General features: G+C 41.1%; 1 protein-coding gene across 1 annotated transcript in view; it reads left to right on the forward strand.

Annotated features, from left to right (window-relative positions):
* The window catches only part of LOC138966198 (ciliogenesis and planar polarity effector 1-like), a 74,964-nt gene extending 55,478 nt beyond the window's left edge, over positions 1-19,486 (forward strand). Inside the window, exons 42-55 of the mRNA XM_070338327.1 lie at positions 2,868-2,973; positions 4,960-5,104; positions 8,805-8,864; positions 9,678-9,841; positions 10,513-10,662; positions 12,357-12,567; positions 13,440-13,826; positions 14,556-14,764; positions 15,346-15,569; positions 15,930-16,088; positions 16,597-16,719; positions 16,970-17,098; positions 17,743-17,885; positions 19,165-19,486. Coding sequence (XP_070194428.1) covers positions 2,868-2,973; positions 4,960-5,104; positions 8,805-8,864; positions 9,678-9,841; positions 10,513-10,662; positions 12,357-12,567; positions 13,440-13,826; positions 14,556-14,764; positions 15,346-15,569; positions 15,930-16,088; positions 16,597-16,719; positions 16,970-17,098; positions 17,743-17,885; positions 19,165-19,410 — 2,456 coding nt within the window. The 3' untranslated portion in view covers positions 19,411-19,486. The remainder of the gene's footprint in view (positions 1-2,867; positions 2,974-4,959; positions 5,105-8,804; positions 8,865-9,677; positions 9,842-10,512; positions 10,663-12,356; positions 12,568-13,439; positions 13,827-14,555; positions 14,765-15,345; positions 15,570-15,929; positions 16,089-16,596; positions 16,720-16,969; positions 17,099-17,742; positions 17,886-19,164) is intronic.
* The last annotated feature ends 587 nt before the right edge of the window (positions 19,487-20,073 follow it).

Below are 20,073 nucleotides of genomic sequence, written 5' to 3' on the forward strand. Positions count from 1 at the left end.
CAGTTGGGCTCAGACCATCTCAGATCTGACAAGGCCTGTATATGGGATCAGACCATCCCTCCACTTTTACACATATCAACAATCCACACCCTGACTGCTTGCTGTGGTGAGTTGGAATTTTGATAACGTAATTCATTCGTAAACAAATTGCCACTGTACACTGAGAGCACCAAATGCCGGTGTAACACGAGAAAATTACTCCCACGAGATTTTACTCCGGAGTAAACATTTCGTACGAAAAAGTTACTCCCTTTACGAAAAAAGCACTCCCCCATTACACGAGAAAATTACTCCCCAAGACAGGTGAGTTCCGAGTAAACATTTCGTACAAAAATGTTATTCCCCTGACAAATAAATAACGAATAAATTACTTCACCCCAACACAAGCAATTTAACTTCCCATGCCAGGTGTACGAAATGTTTACTCCCTTGTCCCCTGTTAGTCTTGGTGATGAAAGGGGTGGAAGGAGGGTAGCGCGACATTCGTTTGCGCGAGATCACTTATTGGCATTATCCCTTCGCCCGCATCCCATTTTTGCGTACGAGATTTTTACTGGAAGGCGAAAATACAACATTTAGTCAAGTAGCTGTCGAACTCACAGAATGAAACTGAACGCAATGCAACGCAGCAAGACCGTATACTCGTAGCATCGTCAGTCCACCGCTCATGGAAAAGGCAGTGAAATTGACAAGAAGAGCGGGGTAGTAGTTGCGCTGAGAAGGATAGCACGCTTTTCTGTACCTCTCTTCGTTTTAACTTTCTGAGCGTGTTTTCAATCCAAACATATCATATCTATATGTTTTTGGAATCAGGAACTGACAAGGAATAAGATGAAAGTGTTTTTAAATTGATTTCAAAAATTTAATTTTGATCATAATTTTTATATTTTTAATTTTCAGAGCTTGTTTTTAATCCAAATATAACATATTTATATGTTTTTGGAATCAGAAAATGATGGAGAATAAGATGAACGTAAATTTGGATCGTTTTATAAAAAAAATTTTTTTTTTACAATTTTCAGATTTTTAATGACCAAAGTCATTAATTAATTTTTAAGCCACCAAGCTGAAATGCAATACCGAAGTCCGGGCTTCGTCGGAGATTACTTGACCAAAATTTCAACCAATTTGGTTGAAAAATGAGAGCGTGACAGTGCCGCCTCAACTTTCACGAAAAGCCGGATATGACGTCATCAAAGACATTTATCAAAAAAATGAAAAAAACGTCTGAGGATATCATACCCAGGAACTCTCATGTCAAATTTCATAAAGATCGGTCCAGTAGTTTAGTCTGAATCGCTCTACACACACACACAGACACACACACATACACCACGACCCTCGTCTCGATTCCCCCCTCTATGTTAAAACATTTAGTCAAAACTTGACTAAATGTAAAAAATGGGGAGTAAAAATTTCGTGGAGGGAGTAATTTGTTCGTGCCTTGGGGAGTTCTTTTCTCGTACGAAAAGTGTACTCGGAGTAAGAATTTCGTACGAAATATTTACTCCGGAGTAAATTTTTCGTGGAGTAAAAATTTCATGTTACACCGGTCAGATTTGAGATGGTTAGCCAAACCGTTTTCACAAGAAATAGTGTGCCTTTAAAGATGGCTAATCCTTCCCGATCTGTCCACGCTTTTTGCATGGGATGACAGCAGTGCCTTCCACTCGGACACATACCACATTATTATCAACAGCCTAGCTGCTTCCTGTGGAGAGTGGGACTGTTTTCCTGAATACATTTTGCAGGTTGAAATAGGTGTCACTTGTCAAATTTGTTCTTCTTGAAAAAAGCGAGACGAAAAGCTGCCACTCAGCACAGAAAGCAGCCAGGCTCAGGTAAAAACAGCCGGGCTAGATCTATCGTGATCTCTTGTGATTTACAAGGAAGGAAGGTTACTATACCTTTAACCTAAGATATCTGATAGAGCCCTCCCCAAAACAGAAGAAAAAATGGTGATTTCAGTATTAATGATTTCACATTTATCGATTTTTCTCCTCTGCCAGAAACTGCATGCAGACTGATTGCATCCACACGGCTGCACGCCTGACGGATCAATTTTTCATTTTCCTTAAACCCTGCCTCTGCTAAGTGCCAAGCGAAGCGTAACGTTCACACATGGAAAAGATGCAGTGTGTTGCACAAATTGTTGACACCTGTGGTTTATGGGCCTGTTTGCTTCCTGCGTTTTTTACCGACCGCTGAATTAGTCAGTGGCAGGAAAAATTCTCTGGCTGTTGTAGCACTTAGTTAAATACTCAGCATAGTCTAAGCTGAATGAGACTAGAAGACATGTTGTGGAAACAGATGCTGAAGCTGAAAATCAGTTCAAAACTCAACACAGTGACTTTTGAGAAATACTTTGTTTATGGTACGATGTAAAAGTTTGTGGTGGTGTTGTTTTCATTTTTGCAAATAACTGAATTAGTTCCTCTGTGCGATCCAGTCTAAAAAATTAAAAAGTTTAATTAATCGAATGCAATGCATAGCAGATCTTGTGAATGTTCTGTACTGTGTTTTGTTAAAGGTTCCATACATTAGCCTTTCTTATTTTTGAGTCTTGGTTTTGGAACATGATGGCAGTCTATCTGGTTTGTGTCTGTTTGTGTGTAAATTTTGTGTTTCAAGTCATTGATTTTCTCTTACGTTTGGCAGCGATTAATCTTGGTGACATTCGTTTTCTTGTGTAATCTTTTCCAGACAAATTATCTTATTTCGTAGGAAAGCTGATATAATCTTGTGGGGTGTTTTTTTGGTTGTTTTTTTGAAAGGAAAACTGTTTTTAGATGCAATTTTTAATCTCTCCATAGACTAGTTTTTCACATGAAAGCAATGTACAATCTTACTGGCATTTCTTTTTTCAGGAGAACTGGAAGAGAGCTTACGAGCTCAGCTTGAGCCGACTCAGCGGAGACATCATGATGCTGTCACGGTTAGCTTGTTTCAGCGACGCTTGCCTGGAGATGACAGGTAGACGGTTACCTTCTTGATTGCATTGATTTTTCTCTGGTTTCGTAAATACAGTGTGTTGCCGTGACAACAGTTTTCTGCTCTTTGAAATGTTGTCTTCCTGGGTGGGGATGGATGAGTACAGTACAAAATTGTGTGTGGTGCTGTGACTGATTGTAAGGGAGAATTTGAAACGGAATGCATTTGTTGTAGTGTTTAATTTGCTTTCTCATTTTAGGCATCAATTGTATGTGTTGTATTTTTTTCTGAGTGTCTTCCTTTCATTCTTTCCTTTCTTTTTTCATTACTTACATCCCTCCTTCCTTCCTTCCTTCCATCCCTCCTTCCTTCCTTCCTTCCTTCCTTCCTTCCTATTTTTCTTTCTTACTTTCTTGTGATACCTTCCTTCATTTCTTTATTTCTTACTTTGTGAATCCTTCTTTTGCTCCATTCTTCATTTCGTCTGTTCTTTTCTTCATTGCTTTCTTTCTTTTTGACTTGTTAATAAAGATACAGTACATGTATAACAATGCATTTCTTATTTTTCTGTCCATCCACTCTTCTGAGAACTCTGACTGTTGCTCTCTCTCTCTCTCTCTCTCTCTCTCTCTCTCTCTCTCTCTCTCTCTCTCTCTCTCTCTCTCTCTCTCTCTCTCTCTCTCTCTCTCTCTCTCTCTCTCTCTCTCTCTCTCTCTCTCTCTCTCTCTCTCTCTCTCTCTCTCTCTCTCTCTCTCTCTCTCTCTCTCTCTCTCTCTCTCTCTCTCTCTCTCTCTCTTAATATGCCTGAACCATTCAGTTTGACTTGACTTTTATCCCAGTAAACCACTTGTCGACAACCATTCCCTTTTTATTACTCAGACATGGGATTCTTCCGTAAATTTACGGAATTCCGTAAATTTTTAGGCTCCAGGGATCATTCTTGAGATTCGTGCAAATCCGCTGAGAACATTTTGGGGTATATGTAGGTATAGACCCAAGTTTTTCGGCCGGTCCGCTGATCGCGACGCTCCATTCCATACTATTCTTGAACGGTTGGTTCCTAAAACGGTCAGACTGTTGCTGGTCGATCCGTATGGGAACGCGCTCTTTGTCTCCTACAGTCACCGTTTCAACGTAGCTATCGGGGATTCAGTATAAGCATACCGTATGAGAATGATTCGGCGCCATTTTTACATCGCTTCGAGCCACCTGCCAAAATGATGAGGAAGCTAAAGCGAGACGAAACCGTTCTAGCCCGGGAAATTGACCAGCAGAAGTACAAGAAAAATCTCTGGAGATTCGACTGGCTCGATGAAGTTGTATCATTGAGCTGGAAATACGAGAAAGGCCAGAAGACACAAGACGTGAAACTGAAAGTTGGCGATGCTTTTGCTAAAATCAACTTGCCGGGAAAAGCTCAGTGCACTTTGTGCAACGATGTTAATGTTATCAACTTTGTAACGGCTCCAATGGAAAGACTGCCCTCAAAAGCCACTTGAAAAGCAACAAGCACCTGACTATCCTGAAAACCCAGTCGGGTAATCAGTCACTGGGGTCGTTTGGCACCGACAAGGTAAGAACATTGAAACCACACCGTCACACGCCACCACCCCCCCCCCCCCCCCCCCCCCCCGCGCCTCTCTCTCTCTCTCTCTCTCTCTCTCTCTCTCTCTCTCTCTCTTTCTCCTCCTTATTTTGAGTCTTAGCGTAAAATTAATTTGAGAAACATGGGAAGGAAAAGAAAGGGGGGGGGGGGGGGGGGGGCTATGATTAAGCTGAAATATGCATTTCAGGGCCATTTTTGTGTGTCTAAAACACTAAAAACCTTCAGCTTCTGGGGGCCTTCTGCGGCCCCCAGACCCCCACCTTCTTTTTCCTTAATTATCACTTATTCTGAATCCCATGTCTGATTACTGCCTTACCCTCTTCTCACAAAATTGAGAAAACTAATCATCATTTTCTTTCATCTGCACTTTGTCTGAAAATTTTAATTACCAATCACTATTCATTCTCTTTGTTGTCTTTCAGAATGTCTGTGGCACTGCTGCCCAGGGACAGCACAAGAGACTCCAAGACGGCACTGGTGCAAAGGCTTCGGACCATGAACGACCAGATGACGGCCATGGATGAGATGTCTCGCAACATGGAGAACGACTTCCACAACTCAAAGATGGTCAGTTTTGAAATCTTGTGATGTGGAGGGAGGGCGGAAGGATAGGAGGAAGGGAGAATATGTGTGTCTGTGTCTGTGTTTGTGTGTGTGTGTCTTTGCACTGTTTGTGCGAGTAATGTGTCTGTGTGTGCATGTGTGTGTAAGTGTGTGTCTTTGTACTGTTTGTGCGAGTGTGTGAGGGTGTGTCTGTGCATGCTTGTGTGTGTGTGTGTGTGTCTGTGTGTATGTATATATGTGTGTGTCTGTGTGTGTGTGCGTGCATTCTGCTTTCCACACGATTGGCGACCTAAGGCCTATTTAGGTGGCCATCCACATGTGGATGGCAACTTAACTGGTGGATTGTGTCCTATCACAGTGGATGGTTCCTTCACTCCAGATCTGGATTGCTACCTTATTTGTGGATTGTTACCCACAATGGAATGTAACCTAAAGAATATTGTGGATTGTTACTCGCATTTGTGGAAATGTTACTTGCACTTGTGGAAATGTTACTAATGTTTTAGTGGGTTTTTTTTCTATTGAGAACAGAAAGTGTAAAGTAAAAGTAAAAGCTCCTGCTGAATTTATTTTCAAAACTTTACCAGAAATTGAGTAGACCTATCAAGCCCCCAAACCAAACGTTCGATGTAAGGACCAATGACACTGACAGATCCTCTATTTTTTTTTTATAAAGACAAGAGACTGGGTGGCCGAGTGGTAACGCACTTGCGCTCGGAAGCGAGAAGTTGCGAGTTCGACTCTGGGTCAGGGCGTTAGCCATTTTCTCCGGTTCAAGTGTTAGTCTTTCGGTTGAGACGAAAAACCGAGGTCCCTTCGTGTACACTACATTGGGGTGTGCACGTTAAAGATCCCACGATTGACAAAAGGGTCTTTCCTGGCAAAATTGTATAGGCATAGATAAAAATGTCCACCAAAATACCCGTGTGACTTGGAATAATAGGCCGTGAAAAGTAGGATATGCGCCGGAATGGCTGCGATCTGCTGGCCGATGTGAATGCGTGATGTATTGTGTAAAAAAATTCCATCTCACACGGCATAAATAAATCCATGCGCCTTGGATATGTGCGCGATATAAATTGCATAAAAAAAATTAATTAAAAAAAATAAAAACATAAATCCCTGCGCTTAGAACTGTACCCACGGAATACGCGGGATATAAGCCTCATATTGATTGATTGATTGATTGATTGAAAAATGAACAAAATAAATACGGAAACACCCCACAAGACTAAACTACAGAAACTCATAAGTAAAAATGCTTTTGATCGTCAAACAGCGTGCTATGACATGTGTTTAAAAAAATAAGTTTCGTCTAGAGCTCGTACTGAGTCTTACTGTGGTATGGCACTCAGTGTCAGTGCCAGTAGGTGTGTGTCAGTGTCATTAGTCACTGTTTGTGTGTGTGTGTGTGTGTGTGTGTGTGTGTGTGCTTCGTTTGTTTGTTTGTTTGTTTTTAATGGTTGTTATTGTGGTGTTTTTCGTTTTTGTTGTCAACATTAATCAGTTCATATCAATGTCATATGATATGTTTTGTAAATTGACAATGAACCGCTAAATATGATTTCAAAGCATCAAATTCATTATTTTTAAAAAAAAGTTTAAATATTTACCAATAAATTTGTTCAAGTGAAGAGTTCAAAGGTGCCTGCTGCCAAATTGTTCGCACAATTGCAGATTAACTGGAAATCATACGAGTGCATGGGAAGAAATATTTTCCAACATGATACCGGGCAGAACTGAAACCGTCACAGTCATCATTTTGCACAAGACAAGTCAGTCTCCGTCAAGCCCCAAGATATATCAAATCGGCAGACAAGGTTTAATGACCGAACAAATTGTAACTTCTAACCGACTTGGTCTTCGGGTCACAGCGGAGGACGACAATAGCTTAATGGTTTCATTTGTGCTGAATTACAGCTTTTTACTTTTTTACTTTCAAAAAACCCGTTTTTACAAATTTGTTTCTAAAATCATAATTAAATATTTTCCGGGCCATTCACGTCTATGTTTAACATTGCAACTGTCGGTAAAACCGTACTCTATGGATATTGTGTGCAGTTGGTATGAGGTCAAAGACTACAGACGAAAAAAAAAACAGAAAAAAACTGACATAAATATTGCTCAACTGTCGGCCAGCAGTTTTACTGCCCGGTATTGTAATAGATAAGTGCATTGCGTAAACATGACATTTGAAAAAAAAATCACCCTAACCCTAACCCTAACCCTAACCCTAACCCTAACCCTAATCCACGACAACGGCTACCTAGAGACGTAAAATATTTTCACAGTAAAAAAACCAAACGCACATCATCAAAAAAGATGATTGATATTTAATCTAAAATAGACTAGAATAAGAGTAAAAACAACATGGGTGGAAGTTGGTGGCCATTCAACGTGTTTTTGTAAAACATGAACTCGTGGTAGTAAAGTTGGTTGGATTTGGTTGCGTATGAAAACGACCAGTGGCATTACAGGAACAAATTGATTCCCATCACAAAAAAAGTCAATGGAGATCGCTTCATCATAGTTATCTCTAAACGTCCAAGGCATAATGGTTGGGTGAAAATGAAACATAAAAAAGTTGTTTCAGTATTTCTTAGGCAACCGTCCAGACTCACTACCACCGATTTTAGAGACAAAGAAAAATATCTTCAAAAATGCACTTTTTACGTGTTTTGGCAGAAATCTTTTTTGGGGATCTTAGAAAAGGTTCTAAAGAATGTTTTGACAAAGAAGCTTTCATCAATGTTTTACCGAAGAGTAGTTACAACAATTTTTCCAACGAATTTCATTCTTGTTTTTTTTAAGTGCAAGGCCAGAATACGACTGTATACCCGGAGAGAAGGTTTTTAATCCCCACCAAAATTCCGTGGTAATGAAACCAAATCTTTAAATTGGCAATATTCCTGACTTCTGACAAACATTTTGCGACCCATTTGCCCATCTTTTCTTTTTGTTAATTGGCCAAATCGATTGATTAAAGTTTGAATTTTAGGTAACCAAATTTGGAATAGTAGTGCTGTCGAGTGAGTTCACTAAAATTTGATGAGTCTGGGTTTTTGTCGCCCATATGACTGTAGAAAACAGAGCATTTCTCCAAAAAACTGTTTTGATTAATAATCTTAGGTGGGTGGTAATGCCCCTTTTCTTAGGTAGCAAAATCCAAGAAATAGGTATGTGTGCGTGCGTTTGTGTGTGTGTGTTTGTGCGAGTGTGTGAGTGTGTGTGTGTCTATGCATGCATTTGTGTGTGTGAGTGTGTGTCTGTGCATGTTTGTGTGTGTCTATACGTGCATGTATGTGAGAGTGTGTGTGTCTGTGCATGTGTATGTGTGTGTATTGTGTGCGTGAGTGCATGTCTGTGTGTGTGCGTGTGCATGCGTGTGTGTGTGTGAGTGTGTCTGTGCATGTTTGTGTGTGTCTATGCGTGCATGTGTGTGAGAGTGTGTCTGTGCATGTGTATATGTGTATGTGTGTGTATTGTTTGCGTGAGTGCATGTCTGTGCGTGCGTGTGTGTATCTACAGGCAGGTTGGTCTGTCTATCAGTCTTTGTTTGTTTGTGTTATCTCCATCCAGAGGTGTCCACTCTTTTGAGGGGGCCTCACATGACAGTCGTCACTATACCCTGTATATTTACCGTATCCATTGTAAAATAGATGATCATGATAACTTTCAGTACCATGTTTGCTGTGTGTTTCAGCTGTTGGAGACCCTGCAGACCATGAATGACACCTATCAGCCTGCTCCGGGTCAATACATGGTCAGTGCCAGAGCTTTGCTAACTTAGTTCATTCTTTGATTTTTTGAGAAACAAGCTTAGGGAAGTAATTGCTCTAAATGCATACGACATGTGCAACGAGAGTATTAGTGAGAGGTGTGCGGAACCAGTCTCATGGCACCTGAGAGAATAACAAGCATTGAATGACATGAACAAGGAACTTTCATCCTTATTCACCAAAAGTTAATTCCTTTATTTGTTCTTTATTGAGGTAGGCAGAGGATAAGTGAAAGTGATTGGTGTGTGATGGTTTGAGGAAAGTATAGTGGAGTGTGCTCTGTTTGGTTGGAGTGACCATATCTTTTCCAAACTGTTCATGAATTATACTAGCTCAGGTTTACATGTACTTTCATTTTGGTTTTGGTTAGCACTTTGCATTTCCCAAGCCAGTTGCAAGGTTGTGTTCAATTTTAATGGGGCTTTGGAAATGTGTAGTTCCCATGCAGTTATTCACACTTTTCTATGATGGATTTAGTGTCATTGTTGTTGTTGTGTTGTTGTGACAGTTTGTAATTCTAGCTGTTGATCAGTTTACGAACCATCTTTTTAATTGTCATTCCTCATTGTCCGTCTACCCCCCACCTACCCCTCCTCCTCCTCCTCATTATCACTTTGTCAAACACTATTACCATCCTCATTATCACTTTGTCAAACACTATTACCATCCTCATTATCACTTTGTCAAACACTATTACCATCCTCATTCTCACCAATATCATCATCATTACCACCACCAGCCTCCACAAAGTCCACAACCCAATGTTTTCATCTAGTTTACCCATTTCCTCAATTCAGGACCAGCAGCACTCAGACCCCACCAGACTGTCGGCAGAACGACTGGCGCCCAAAACGTCGCATGGATCACCATCCACGAGCGCCAGGGTGTCGGCAAGATCGGCCAGGGATGGTAGAACCCCCTCACCTGCAGTGGACTCCAGGAGGTCTGATGGGTCTCCCAGGTAAGCTGTTGCAGAACAGTACATAGATGCTCCAGAGTTGCTATCAAAACTGAAAAGAAACAGTTCCTTCTCTCTTTCAAATGATGGCAGACTTCCTTTGCAGACTTCCTTGGAATGTATAGTGGAAGTGTGCATAACTTGCAGGTTTAGGTAATACAGTGGTACCTGGCTATAATGACCACCCAAGAGTTCGTCCAAAACTGGTCGTTATAGACAGGTGGTCGGTATGAAAAGATGAATTTTATGGAATCAAAACTCATATGGGATCCTTGGGAACGGTCTTTGTGTCGCTTTTGAGAGGTGGTTGCAAGGGCAGGTTCAACAGTATCTTTGTACAATAGATGGAGTAAGGCGCAATGCCAATGCGGTGGTCAAACAAACAAACAAAAGAAGCAAAAAACTTGATGAATATACTGCAGCGGTTGTGGGACTAGAAGAATATTATAGGATTTTAGGCCGACCATTTTCTTCATGCTCGGCTTTGCACATAAACATGTAATTAAAGTACCCTTCGGTATATGTTTACAATGATGTTTATAGCATACATCTTCTTCTGTTTCATAACTGAAAGGCTTCAACCATGCACCTTAACTTCCTTGAAAAAGCCACCAACCCTCTCTAAATAAACCAACTTCCACTTACCATGTACTCCGTTTTATCATATTCCCCAGACATGATGCCAGCCGAGCGTCCCACTTGAGCGGGATGAGCGACATCAGTGACATCATCGGCGAAGTGCTGGCGGAGGGCGGGGTGGACCTGACGGCCGCTGGTCTGACGCCGGAAGAGGCTGAGATGTATGCTGCACGCGCCAGGCAAAAGTCAGTGACATTCATTACTTTGCCCTTTACGTGGTTGTCTGTATGATTCAGTTTGTTTGGTTCATTATTTCTGTTTTGGTTCTTTGCCTTCTGTTTTGATTTTTATTGTCCTTTCTTTCTTTCTTTCTTTCTCTCTTTCTCTCTTTCTTTCTTTCTTTCATTTTTACATTTAGTCAAGTTTTGACTAAATGTTTTAACATAGAGGGGGAATCGAGACGAGGGTCGTGGTGTATGTGTGTGTGTGTGTGTCTGTCTGTCTGTCTGTCTGTGCGTGTGTGTGTGTAGAGCGATTCAGACTAAACTACTGGACCGATCTTTATGAAATTTTACATGAGAGTTCCTGGGAATGATATCCCCAGACGTTTTTTTTCATTTTTTTGATAAATGTCTTTCATGACGTCATATCCGGCTTTTTGTAAAAGTTGAGGCGGCACTGTCACACCCTCATTTTTCAATCAAATTGATTGAAATTTTGGCCAAGCAATCTTCGACGAAGGCCAGACTTCGGTATTGCATTTCAGCTTGGTGGCTTAAAAATTAATTAATGACTTTGGTCATTAAAAATCTGAAAATTGTAAAAAAAATTAAAAAAATTATAAAACGATCCAAATTTACGTTCATCTTATTCTTCATCATTTCCTGATTCCAAAAACATATAAATATGTTATATTTGGATTAAAAACAAGCTCTGAAAATTAAATATATAAAAATTATGATCAAAATTAAATTTTCGAAATCAATTTAAAAACACTTTTATCTTATTCCTTGTCGGTTCCTGATTCCAAAAACATATAGATATGATATGTTTGGATTAAAAACACGCTCAGAAAGTTAAAACGAAGAGAGGTACAGAAAAGCGTGCTATCCTTCTCAGCGCAACTACTACCCCGCTCTTCTTGTCAATTTCACTGCCTTTGCCACAAGCGATGGACTGACGATGCTACGAGTATACGGTCTTGCTGAAAAATTGCAGTGCGTTCAGTTTCATTCTGTGAGTTCGACAGCTTGACTAAATGTTGTATTTTCGCCTTACGCGACTTGTTTTTTCTTTTGTTGGTTCTTTCTGTATGTCTGTCTGTTGTTCTTCTTTCTTTCTTTCTTCCTCCCTCAGGAGCTCTGCATGGTCTCTCTTTGTATTCACTTGCTATTGTCTACATATGTTTCATTCTACATGTTGTTCCTTTGGCTTTCTTTAATTGCTTTAATGCTATCCAGTCAAGCACAGCAATAACGCTATAATTCATTTTGCTCACAGAATCAGATCAAAAGCAGAATCAACATGTAAAGCATATACTTCAGGCATAAATCCAGAATCATATTATACACATTTTCAGGTATAAACCCAGAATCATATTATACACATTTTCAGGCATCAACCCAGAATCATAATACACATTTTCAGGCATAAATCCAGAATCATATTATACACATTTTCAGGCATAAATCCAGAATCATATTATACACATTTTCAGGCATAAATCCAGAATCATATACACATTTTCAGGCATAATTCCAGAATCATACACATTTTCAGGCATAAACCCAGAATCATACACATGTTCAGGCATAAACCCAGAATCATACACATTTTCAGGCATAAATCCAGAATCATATTATACACATTTTCAGGCATAACTCCAGAATCATACACATTTTCAGGCATAAACCCAGAATCATATTTGACACATTTTCAGGCACAAGCCCAGGTCTCCAATGACCAGTTATGATGAACTGAAGATAAGGGTGAAGGACGGTGACCAAGATCAAACGGTCAGTGCCCCATCTGACCGCCGAGAAATCCACAGGTGGATGACGGAGAAATACGCCGAGCGGCAGACCGAGTACAATCAGCGTCGCTTGGAGCTGGCGGAGAGAGAGGCCAAGCCCTACAAACCTTCTGCCCAGGTGACTTTTTTTCTCTCGTGTTGTAAATGTTACACTTGTCTGTGTCATTTTCTTTGTTTAAATAATTAATGCAAATGAAATGTGCTATCATGTTTTGTGAAATTAATTTTAATTTTTTTAATTTAAGTTTATAGTTAAATTTATTTTTGATTTAAATTTAAAATTTTTTTAATTTTATTTAAGCCATTCCCTGTCTACGTCACTCATTTCGTCATATAATCATTCATTCGCTTGCGGCTTCGTGACAGGCGGAAGGAAAAATCAACCAGATAAGTTTTCGTTATTGTTTGTCTGTGCACTTAAAAGACTGTTGGGTCGAAATATCTGTGAATGTATTGTTTTGTCAATAACAAACGTTCCAACAACCTACCTTTCTTGTTTTTTGATTTTAAGTTTATAGGTTTAATGGGGTAGGTTTTTCGTTTTTTTAGGTTATGTTGTATGTTCAGGCAGGGAGATGCACCAATGATACTCCTGTAAGCAAGTTTGGACTTTGATACAACTGTATGGCTGCAAGACTTAAAATTTGGGCTTTAAAAATCTACCTGAGGGGAGGTTTTTGAGGTGGACTAAATGTAAAAAAACCAATATGTCCATTGAGTATATTGTAGTCCGGTTCTATGCATCCCAACCTTACCTACTTACTTACTGCCTGTTATGTCGGTTGGCATGTTGGGCAGCAACGAAGGACCTTCACTCCTGTCTGTACTGGGCGAGTCTCTGGATGGTACCCCACGTATGGTTCAGGATCTTCAGTTCCCCTTCTACCACTACAATATTTATAGTGAAAGACCACAGCTGTACTTCTTGCACCAATATCTACTTCTGCCCTTCATTCTTTGTGTTCACTGTATTTATTTTTTCCCTTGCAGATGATGCACATGGGAACAAGGGACCTGCGCCACATGGAAGAAAACAGAGAACAGCGAAAACATGACAGGGAACGCCAAGACATGCGCCAACGCATCATGGAGGCAGAATACCTCATCGGCAGCGCTCTCACTGAGGTCGTCGAAACCAAACGAGACCTCTCTCGTTCACGCTCACCGTCACCGAGGTCAAGGTCAATATCAAGCTCACCTGTTAGGTCTCCGAGGTCCAAGTCAAAGTCGTCGGCGAGTCGGTCAGTATTGTCGACGTCACCCCAGAGGCGGGATGTGCGAGGGCCGGTGCAGCGAATGGCAAGAGAACCTTATCGCCCCAGAACTACTCCTGCTTCTGCTATGGATCAGACTTTCAACGTTGCTGCACCTCCCAGGGTGAGGGTTTATTGTGAACAGGGGTGAGGGGGGACGCTTAATGGGAAAGTGGAGGGGGGGTGTTGATGCATGAAGTAGAGGGGTGTAGAGGGGTATATGTTTTAGGATATGCTGCTTGTGTGGCTACTTTATTATGGTCTCTTCTTACACTTCATTAGGATGGAGCAGAAAGCAGTACCAAGCTTAGTGTGTCACAGGAGAAAATACACTGACATTTGGTTGAAAGAATTAGCATATACTGTGGAACTTGCCCTTATGATCACTTGTCTATAACGAACATCCCAAAGGTCCCCCAATGAACATTCTTTCTATCTCAATCACTTGTCTATAACGAACATCCCAAAGGTCCCCCAATGAACATTCTTTCTATCTAAGTCACTTGTCTATAACGAACATCCCAAAGGTCCCCCAGTGAACATTCTTTCTATCTAAGTCACTTGTCTATAACGAACATCCCAAAGGTCCCCCAATGAACATTCTTTCTATCTAAGTCACTTTTCCTTTGCAACCACCTGTCTACAAGGACCACTTTTGATTGGTCACTTGTCTTTTCTTTATAAAAAAAAAGGTACTGTACAATAAACTTTGTTTCAAAACCTGCAAATTTAATAGACCAATAAAAAAAAAGTTAAAAAAATAAGCAATCTTCTAAGTATGTTATAGAATAGAGGCATAAATGAAACAAGCAACTCTCATTCACACTGGTGTCAACCCTCCATGTATATGCAGGGAATCCTCAAGGCATCGCAGTCTGGGTCAGACGTTAGGCCAAGAGTGCCGAGCGGTCAGCCAATCATGGTCCAGCCTGCTGGGGTCTCCTCGGACTTCGACATGACGGGCGGGTCAAGCGCTGACCTGCGTGATTACATGTCAGCCATTCAAGACCTGGACAGCAGCGAGGAAGTCAGTCCTCCGCCAAGAAGGCAGCTGCAGCCTCGGTCAGTATTAAGAAATAATGTTTTTGTCTGGTATAACTTTGAGTGTTGGTTATTGTTGTTTTTAATTAGCTGTGGGAGCCGGGGGGGGGGGGGGGGGGGGGGATGAGATTAAGTGCACGTGCGAGAAAAAGAGAGAGAGAGTGTGCTTGTGAGCTCTCATGTTGCTTGTCGGAAAGAAGAAAGGGGAGAGAGAATATTTATATGTTTGACTGTGTTTGCTTTGTGGGAGAGATGACTTTCTTACTTACTGCCCGTTATGCCGGTTGGCATGTAGGGCAGCAACGAAGGACCTCCACTCCTGTAGGGAGAGATGAGGTGCATGCATGTATAACTTAATAAGTCTGAAGGTGACAGGCACACATTTTGTGATTTAAACAGCAAAAAAAAAAGACTGATAGACAGAGGCAGATGAATGTTCAAGTTGACACAAAAAGTAAATCCCACACCAGTCCCCCAGAATATCCATGTTAGTGGGGATTACATACAGATAGCATGGACCAGCAGAAGATATATATATAGATTGTGAAGCAAAGTGCAAGAGTGATCTCGTCTCACCCTATCTTGCACTTTTCACTCAACAGCACAAGACCAGAGCCTATCCCAGAGAAGCCCCAGAAAGTCTACAAACCCAAACCCTTCACAGAGATGGTGCGTATGCAGCGACCGCACGTCACCAGGCAGCAGTCCTCGCAGGAAGCGCCAGACGAGAAGTACGTCAAGCAAGTTCTGGAAGAAAAAGCAGCACAGAAAGCTGCTGATACTGCTCGCTCGAGGACCTCTGCTGCTGAGAAGACTCAGATTCAGAGTAAGTAGTTAGTCCATGTTTATCCTGCAGTATCCCCATGGACTATGCAAAAGAATTTGTAGAAATAGAAAATATGCATGTACATTTTAAAACTTCTTCCACCAAGATGCCTACTTTTGAGGTGTTAAAGTGAAACTCACTTTATGACCCCGAGAGTTGAGGCTTCCCCCATTTTAAGACCTTGTATTCCACGATGTTCTGTTAATAAGGCCTGTAAATTTACATCCATTTTAAGTCCATTTTTGGTGGTCTCAAAGGGTAGGGTCCACTGGTTCCACTGTGGTCTTATTTTTTGTGTGAAAGATTTCTGTAATGATCAGATTATAATGTGAGACTGTATTGAATTTTTTGTGTCCCAAGGGTCAAAAGGAGCGGACAGTGCACGCAAGGCCTACGCCCCCATCCCCAAACCCACCACCCCGCGTCGCGTCAAGACCTACACAGAGAGGCTGCAGGAGATGAAACCCAGCCACAAATACGCCAGTCCCATTATCCCTCGCCAACATGTCTTGGATTCCGGTAATTGTCAAGGATGTGTGTGTGTTCGTGTATTTGTGTGTGTGTGTGTTGGGGGGAGTGAGAGAGATAGTGTTTGTGTGCATGTGTGTGTGTGTGTGTGTGTCTCTGTATCACAGTACGTGTGTCACTGTGTGTGAGAGAGAGAATCAGGCAGAGAACGGCACAGAGAGAGGGGAAACAAAAATTATGTGTGCGTGTGTGTGTGTGTGTGGGGGGGGGGGGGATGTCATTTGTTGAGTTCTATTATTCAGCAATAAAATTAAAAAACGAATGATATTTGACATATTGTTGTCCTCTGCCTGCAAGAGCAAGAACAACTGCTGTGACAGTTTTCTTTTTTAATCAAAGTTTTGTTCTTTCAGTACACCTGATTCTTCATAACTAACAATTCTGCATGAATTTCTTGTAGAAGTGGACATACAGCCATGCAACCAGTTTAAAGTGGTGATTGTACTGAAAGTTCTTGCAGAAATGGACATACAGCCATGCAAAATCTTTCTCATTGCAGTGCGGTCAGCATCCACAGCTCAAGTGTCTCAGCGCAAACCCACAGGGCCTCCACACAAACCCATGACATATGTCCAGCAGCTCAAGAAAATCAACCGCGAAGCCACCATTACCAAACAGACAGGTGGGAGTGAGACACATAGAGAGAGGGGGGGGGGGGGGGCGAGAGAGTGAAAGACAAAGAGTGGGGGGGGGGGGGGAGAGGGAGAGAGAGAGAGCTTGTTTGAGTACTGCACCGCACAAAAAGATGATGAAAATTGTCAAAACACAAGACAATATCATATGAGAGTTAATCTTAAAACCATACAGTCTCCTGGGTAATGAATATGCATGATTCCCATGTGTCGATGACAGCTTAACTGATCTGTTACCAGGGAGACGAGGGCGGACGGCAGCGGCCAAGACACGCATGCCCACTCGAGCCGCGCCCCACCGGCCTAAAACCTACACCGAGCAGCTCAAGGAACTCAATGCTCCTTTCAAGAAAACCTACAGATCTACTGGTAAGTATTCTGCTGTGAAAAGTCTTTTGACAGTATTGTTTGGCACGGCCCAGACAGTCTGCATTGTGTTGGTAGTTATAGGAGTTGGATGTGTTGGCTCTTTGAATGGTTTCGTTCAGTTCAATTTAAACCCTTCTTAATTTTTTGTTCAAGAAGTGTACAAACTCATGGTATATTTCATTGAAGACACCTGGGGGAAAATGGAAAATGCTCAACAGCTTCCAACTCTTTGATCACTCCAATGAATTCACAAAAGAAGAATCAGTTTTGATGATTTTGTTGTAGTAAATATGTCTGTGCACTCTGACTGATCAAGAAGCCCCACCATAACTTCAGGTTTTAAAACAATGTAAGCTGTTGAGTTTAATTTCATCCAGTGTGATCAAACTTTAGAGTGAAACAGTATTAGTACAGTGGAACCCACTTATTAAGACCCCCAAATGAAAACTTCCCTTATCTTCTGAGACCAGATTTTCCTCAGATTTTCTGTTTATAACCTGTGTAAATTATCTCCATTTTAAGACTCCCTCCCTTCGAAGGTCTGATTTTGTCTGATTTTTTTTAGATCCTATAAAGGGGTTCCACTGTAAGAGTTCGTTTAGGGACAAACTGCATTCTCATTCTTTTTTTTTAATTTCTTACAGCACGAGCCCCATCCTCTCTGGGTTCGTCTCGTCCTCGGCCCTATGGCGACCCTTACAGTGAAGAGGCTGCATCAGTACTCAGCGACTGGAGCATGGATGATGACGTCAGGAAGCTTCTCTATGATGACGCTGATGCATTTACGGTATGAGCACGTTTTGTTTTCAACTAAAACCTTGCAAATTTATGTGCCTGTAACATTTGTTTGGATGTTTCAAGTTCTTTCTTCTGCAGTATTTTTGTTTTGTTTTTCTTCTCCTCTCTGTTTCTGTTATGACTTGTTGTTGTTGTTGTTGTTGTTGTTGTTGGTGTTGTTGTGTTGTTGTTGTTGTTGTTGTTCCCTTCTTCTTCTTCTTTTTCTTCTTCTGCCATTGACTTTGCTTCTTTTGTGTAAATAAGTTTTGCACCATGAAACTTGAAAGGGTTCAGCAAAAAAAAAAGTTCAACAGCTAAAACTAAAACTGCAATTGCAACAAAAACAACAAGAGATATAGAAGGGAGGAAGGTGGAAGAAGAGAGAAAAAGGCAAAATAAGATATATGAAATACAAGAAAAAAACCACCCTCAGGTAAGTTTAAGGACATACCTTCCTGAATCTAGAACACATTCATCTTTGACTTCACTGGTAACCCAGCATTGTTTCGTTAACACATTTCATTTTTGTCTTCACCGGTAACCCAGCATTTTTTCTTGGAACACACTTCATTTTTGTATTCACCAGTAACCCAGCATTTGTTCTTGTAACACAATATCATTGTCTTCACCAGTAACCCAGCATTTTTTCTTGGAACACATTTCATCTTTGTCTTCACCAGTAACAGCAAGACAACTCCGTGCCTCTTCTGACCGTCGCATCCTTACCATTCCACACACCAAAACCAAAACATACGGACAACGCACTTTTACTTTCTGCTCACCCACACAATGGAATTCTCTCCCCTTTCACATCCGCCACTCTCAGTCACCCCAAGCATTCAAACGAGCATTTAAAACGCACCTCTTCAAGAAATACAACCCCTGATTTTGTTTTTCTCAGTCCATCAGTAGGCTACATGTAGTGTATTTGTTGTTCTAGTGATAATGTGATAATGTATACATCTAGGGCTGTTTTCAGTATTGTTGATAACATGTTCTGTTTGGTTAAGGGTATTCAGCTGGTATTTCCTTGTTTTTCACTACCCATTTTATTCATGTTTTTATTACTTAGTTAGTGGAAGAATTTTTTTGTAATGTATGTTTGATGGTGTATGCTTTTAATTAAGCGTTGTTGACTATGAATGTAGATGTAAATGCTTGTATAACTGTGTTTTAATTTTAAATGTGTCAAGCGCAAAGAGCATAATTGTAAAGTTATGATGTTGCGCTATATAAATGCTCATTTATTATTATTATTATTAACCCAACATTTTTTCTTTTCCTGCCAGGTCGATGGTACTGAGGCTTCCGCTTCAGTGGATCACCTGATGTTCGCACCATCAGAGGCTGGTGCTTCCGACTACTACGAGGCCATCATGGGCGGCAGTGACCCTGACAATTTGGGCTTCGACTATCGTGAGTCTGTTGACGTCAGCGAACTGGAACGGATTGCTGAAGTTGCTTCTGTGGGCAGCGGGAGTGTGCTGAGTGTCATTGACTGGGATGCGGTAGATAAATTGATTGAAGACGTGTGATGCTAAAACTATGATAGGATTTTCTGTATTGTTCAATCTGTTGTTGTGTGTCCAAGCTTTTTTTTTTTTTACCAGATGGGGGGGGGGGGGGGGGGGTGGGGATACTGGGGGTAGATTAGGGGGAGGATGGATGGAGGAGAAGGGATGAACAAGGATGGAAGGGATGAAATAGAGCAAGGAGGAGAGGAATCGAGGCATTTAGCCAAACAGAGTTGGCTTCCTTTTCTACTGCTGTCGAAATCAAAACATGGATGTGCCTGTGATGAAAGGAAACCCCATTGGACCAGCCAAAAGTGTCTTCTGCACTGCGCATGTCTTTTCATGACAGTTGTATAATTTTAGTGAAATTTATACACAAAGGAAATACAGCAAGTTTTTTTTAGTTTTGTTTTAGGTGTCCTCTCATTAGAGGGGCCTTACATAGCAGGGACCACTGTACAAGGTTGGGAATTTGTTTTCATAACATATAGCAGGTAAGAGAGAGAAAAAAAGAATAGCTAATTGTTGAGGGAAGAAGGTACACAATCACACAGGACGAATAAAGTGCGCTCAGATCCATCATGAATTTCACTATTTTTGCTTGTTTTGGGACCAGACTACTTCAGGTCTACTTATTTATTGTATTTATGGTACATATCTCTTAAGTTAAACTCATATCATTCA

This window comes from Littorina saxatilis, linkage group LG5 (genome assembly GCF_037325665.1).
Source record: "Littorina saxatilis isolate snail1 linkage group LG5, US_GU_Lsax_2.0, whole genome shotgun sequence".
Classification (NCBI taxonomy): domain Eukaryota; kingdom Metazoa; phylum Mollusca; class Gastropoda; order Littorinimorpha; family Littorinidae; genus Littorina; species Littorina saxatilis.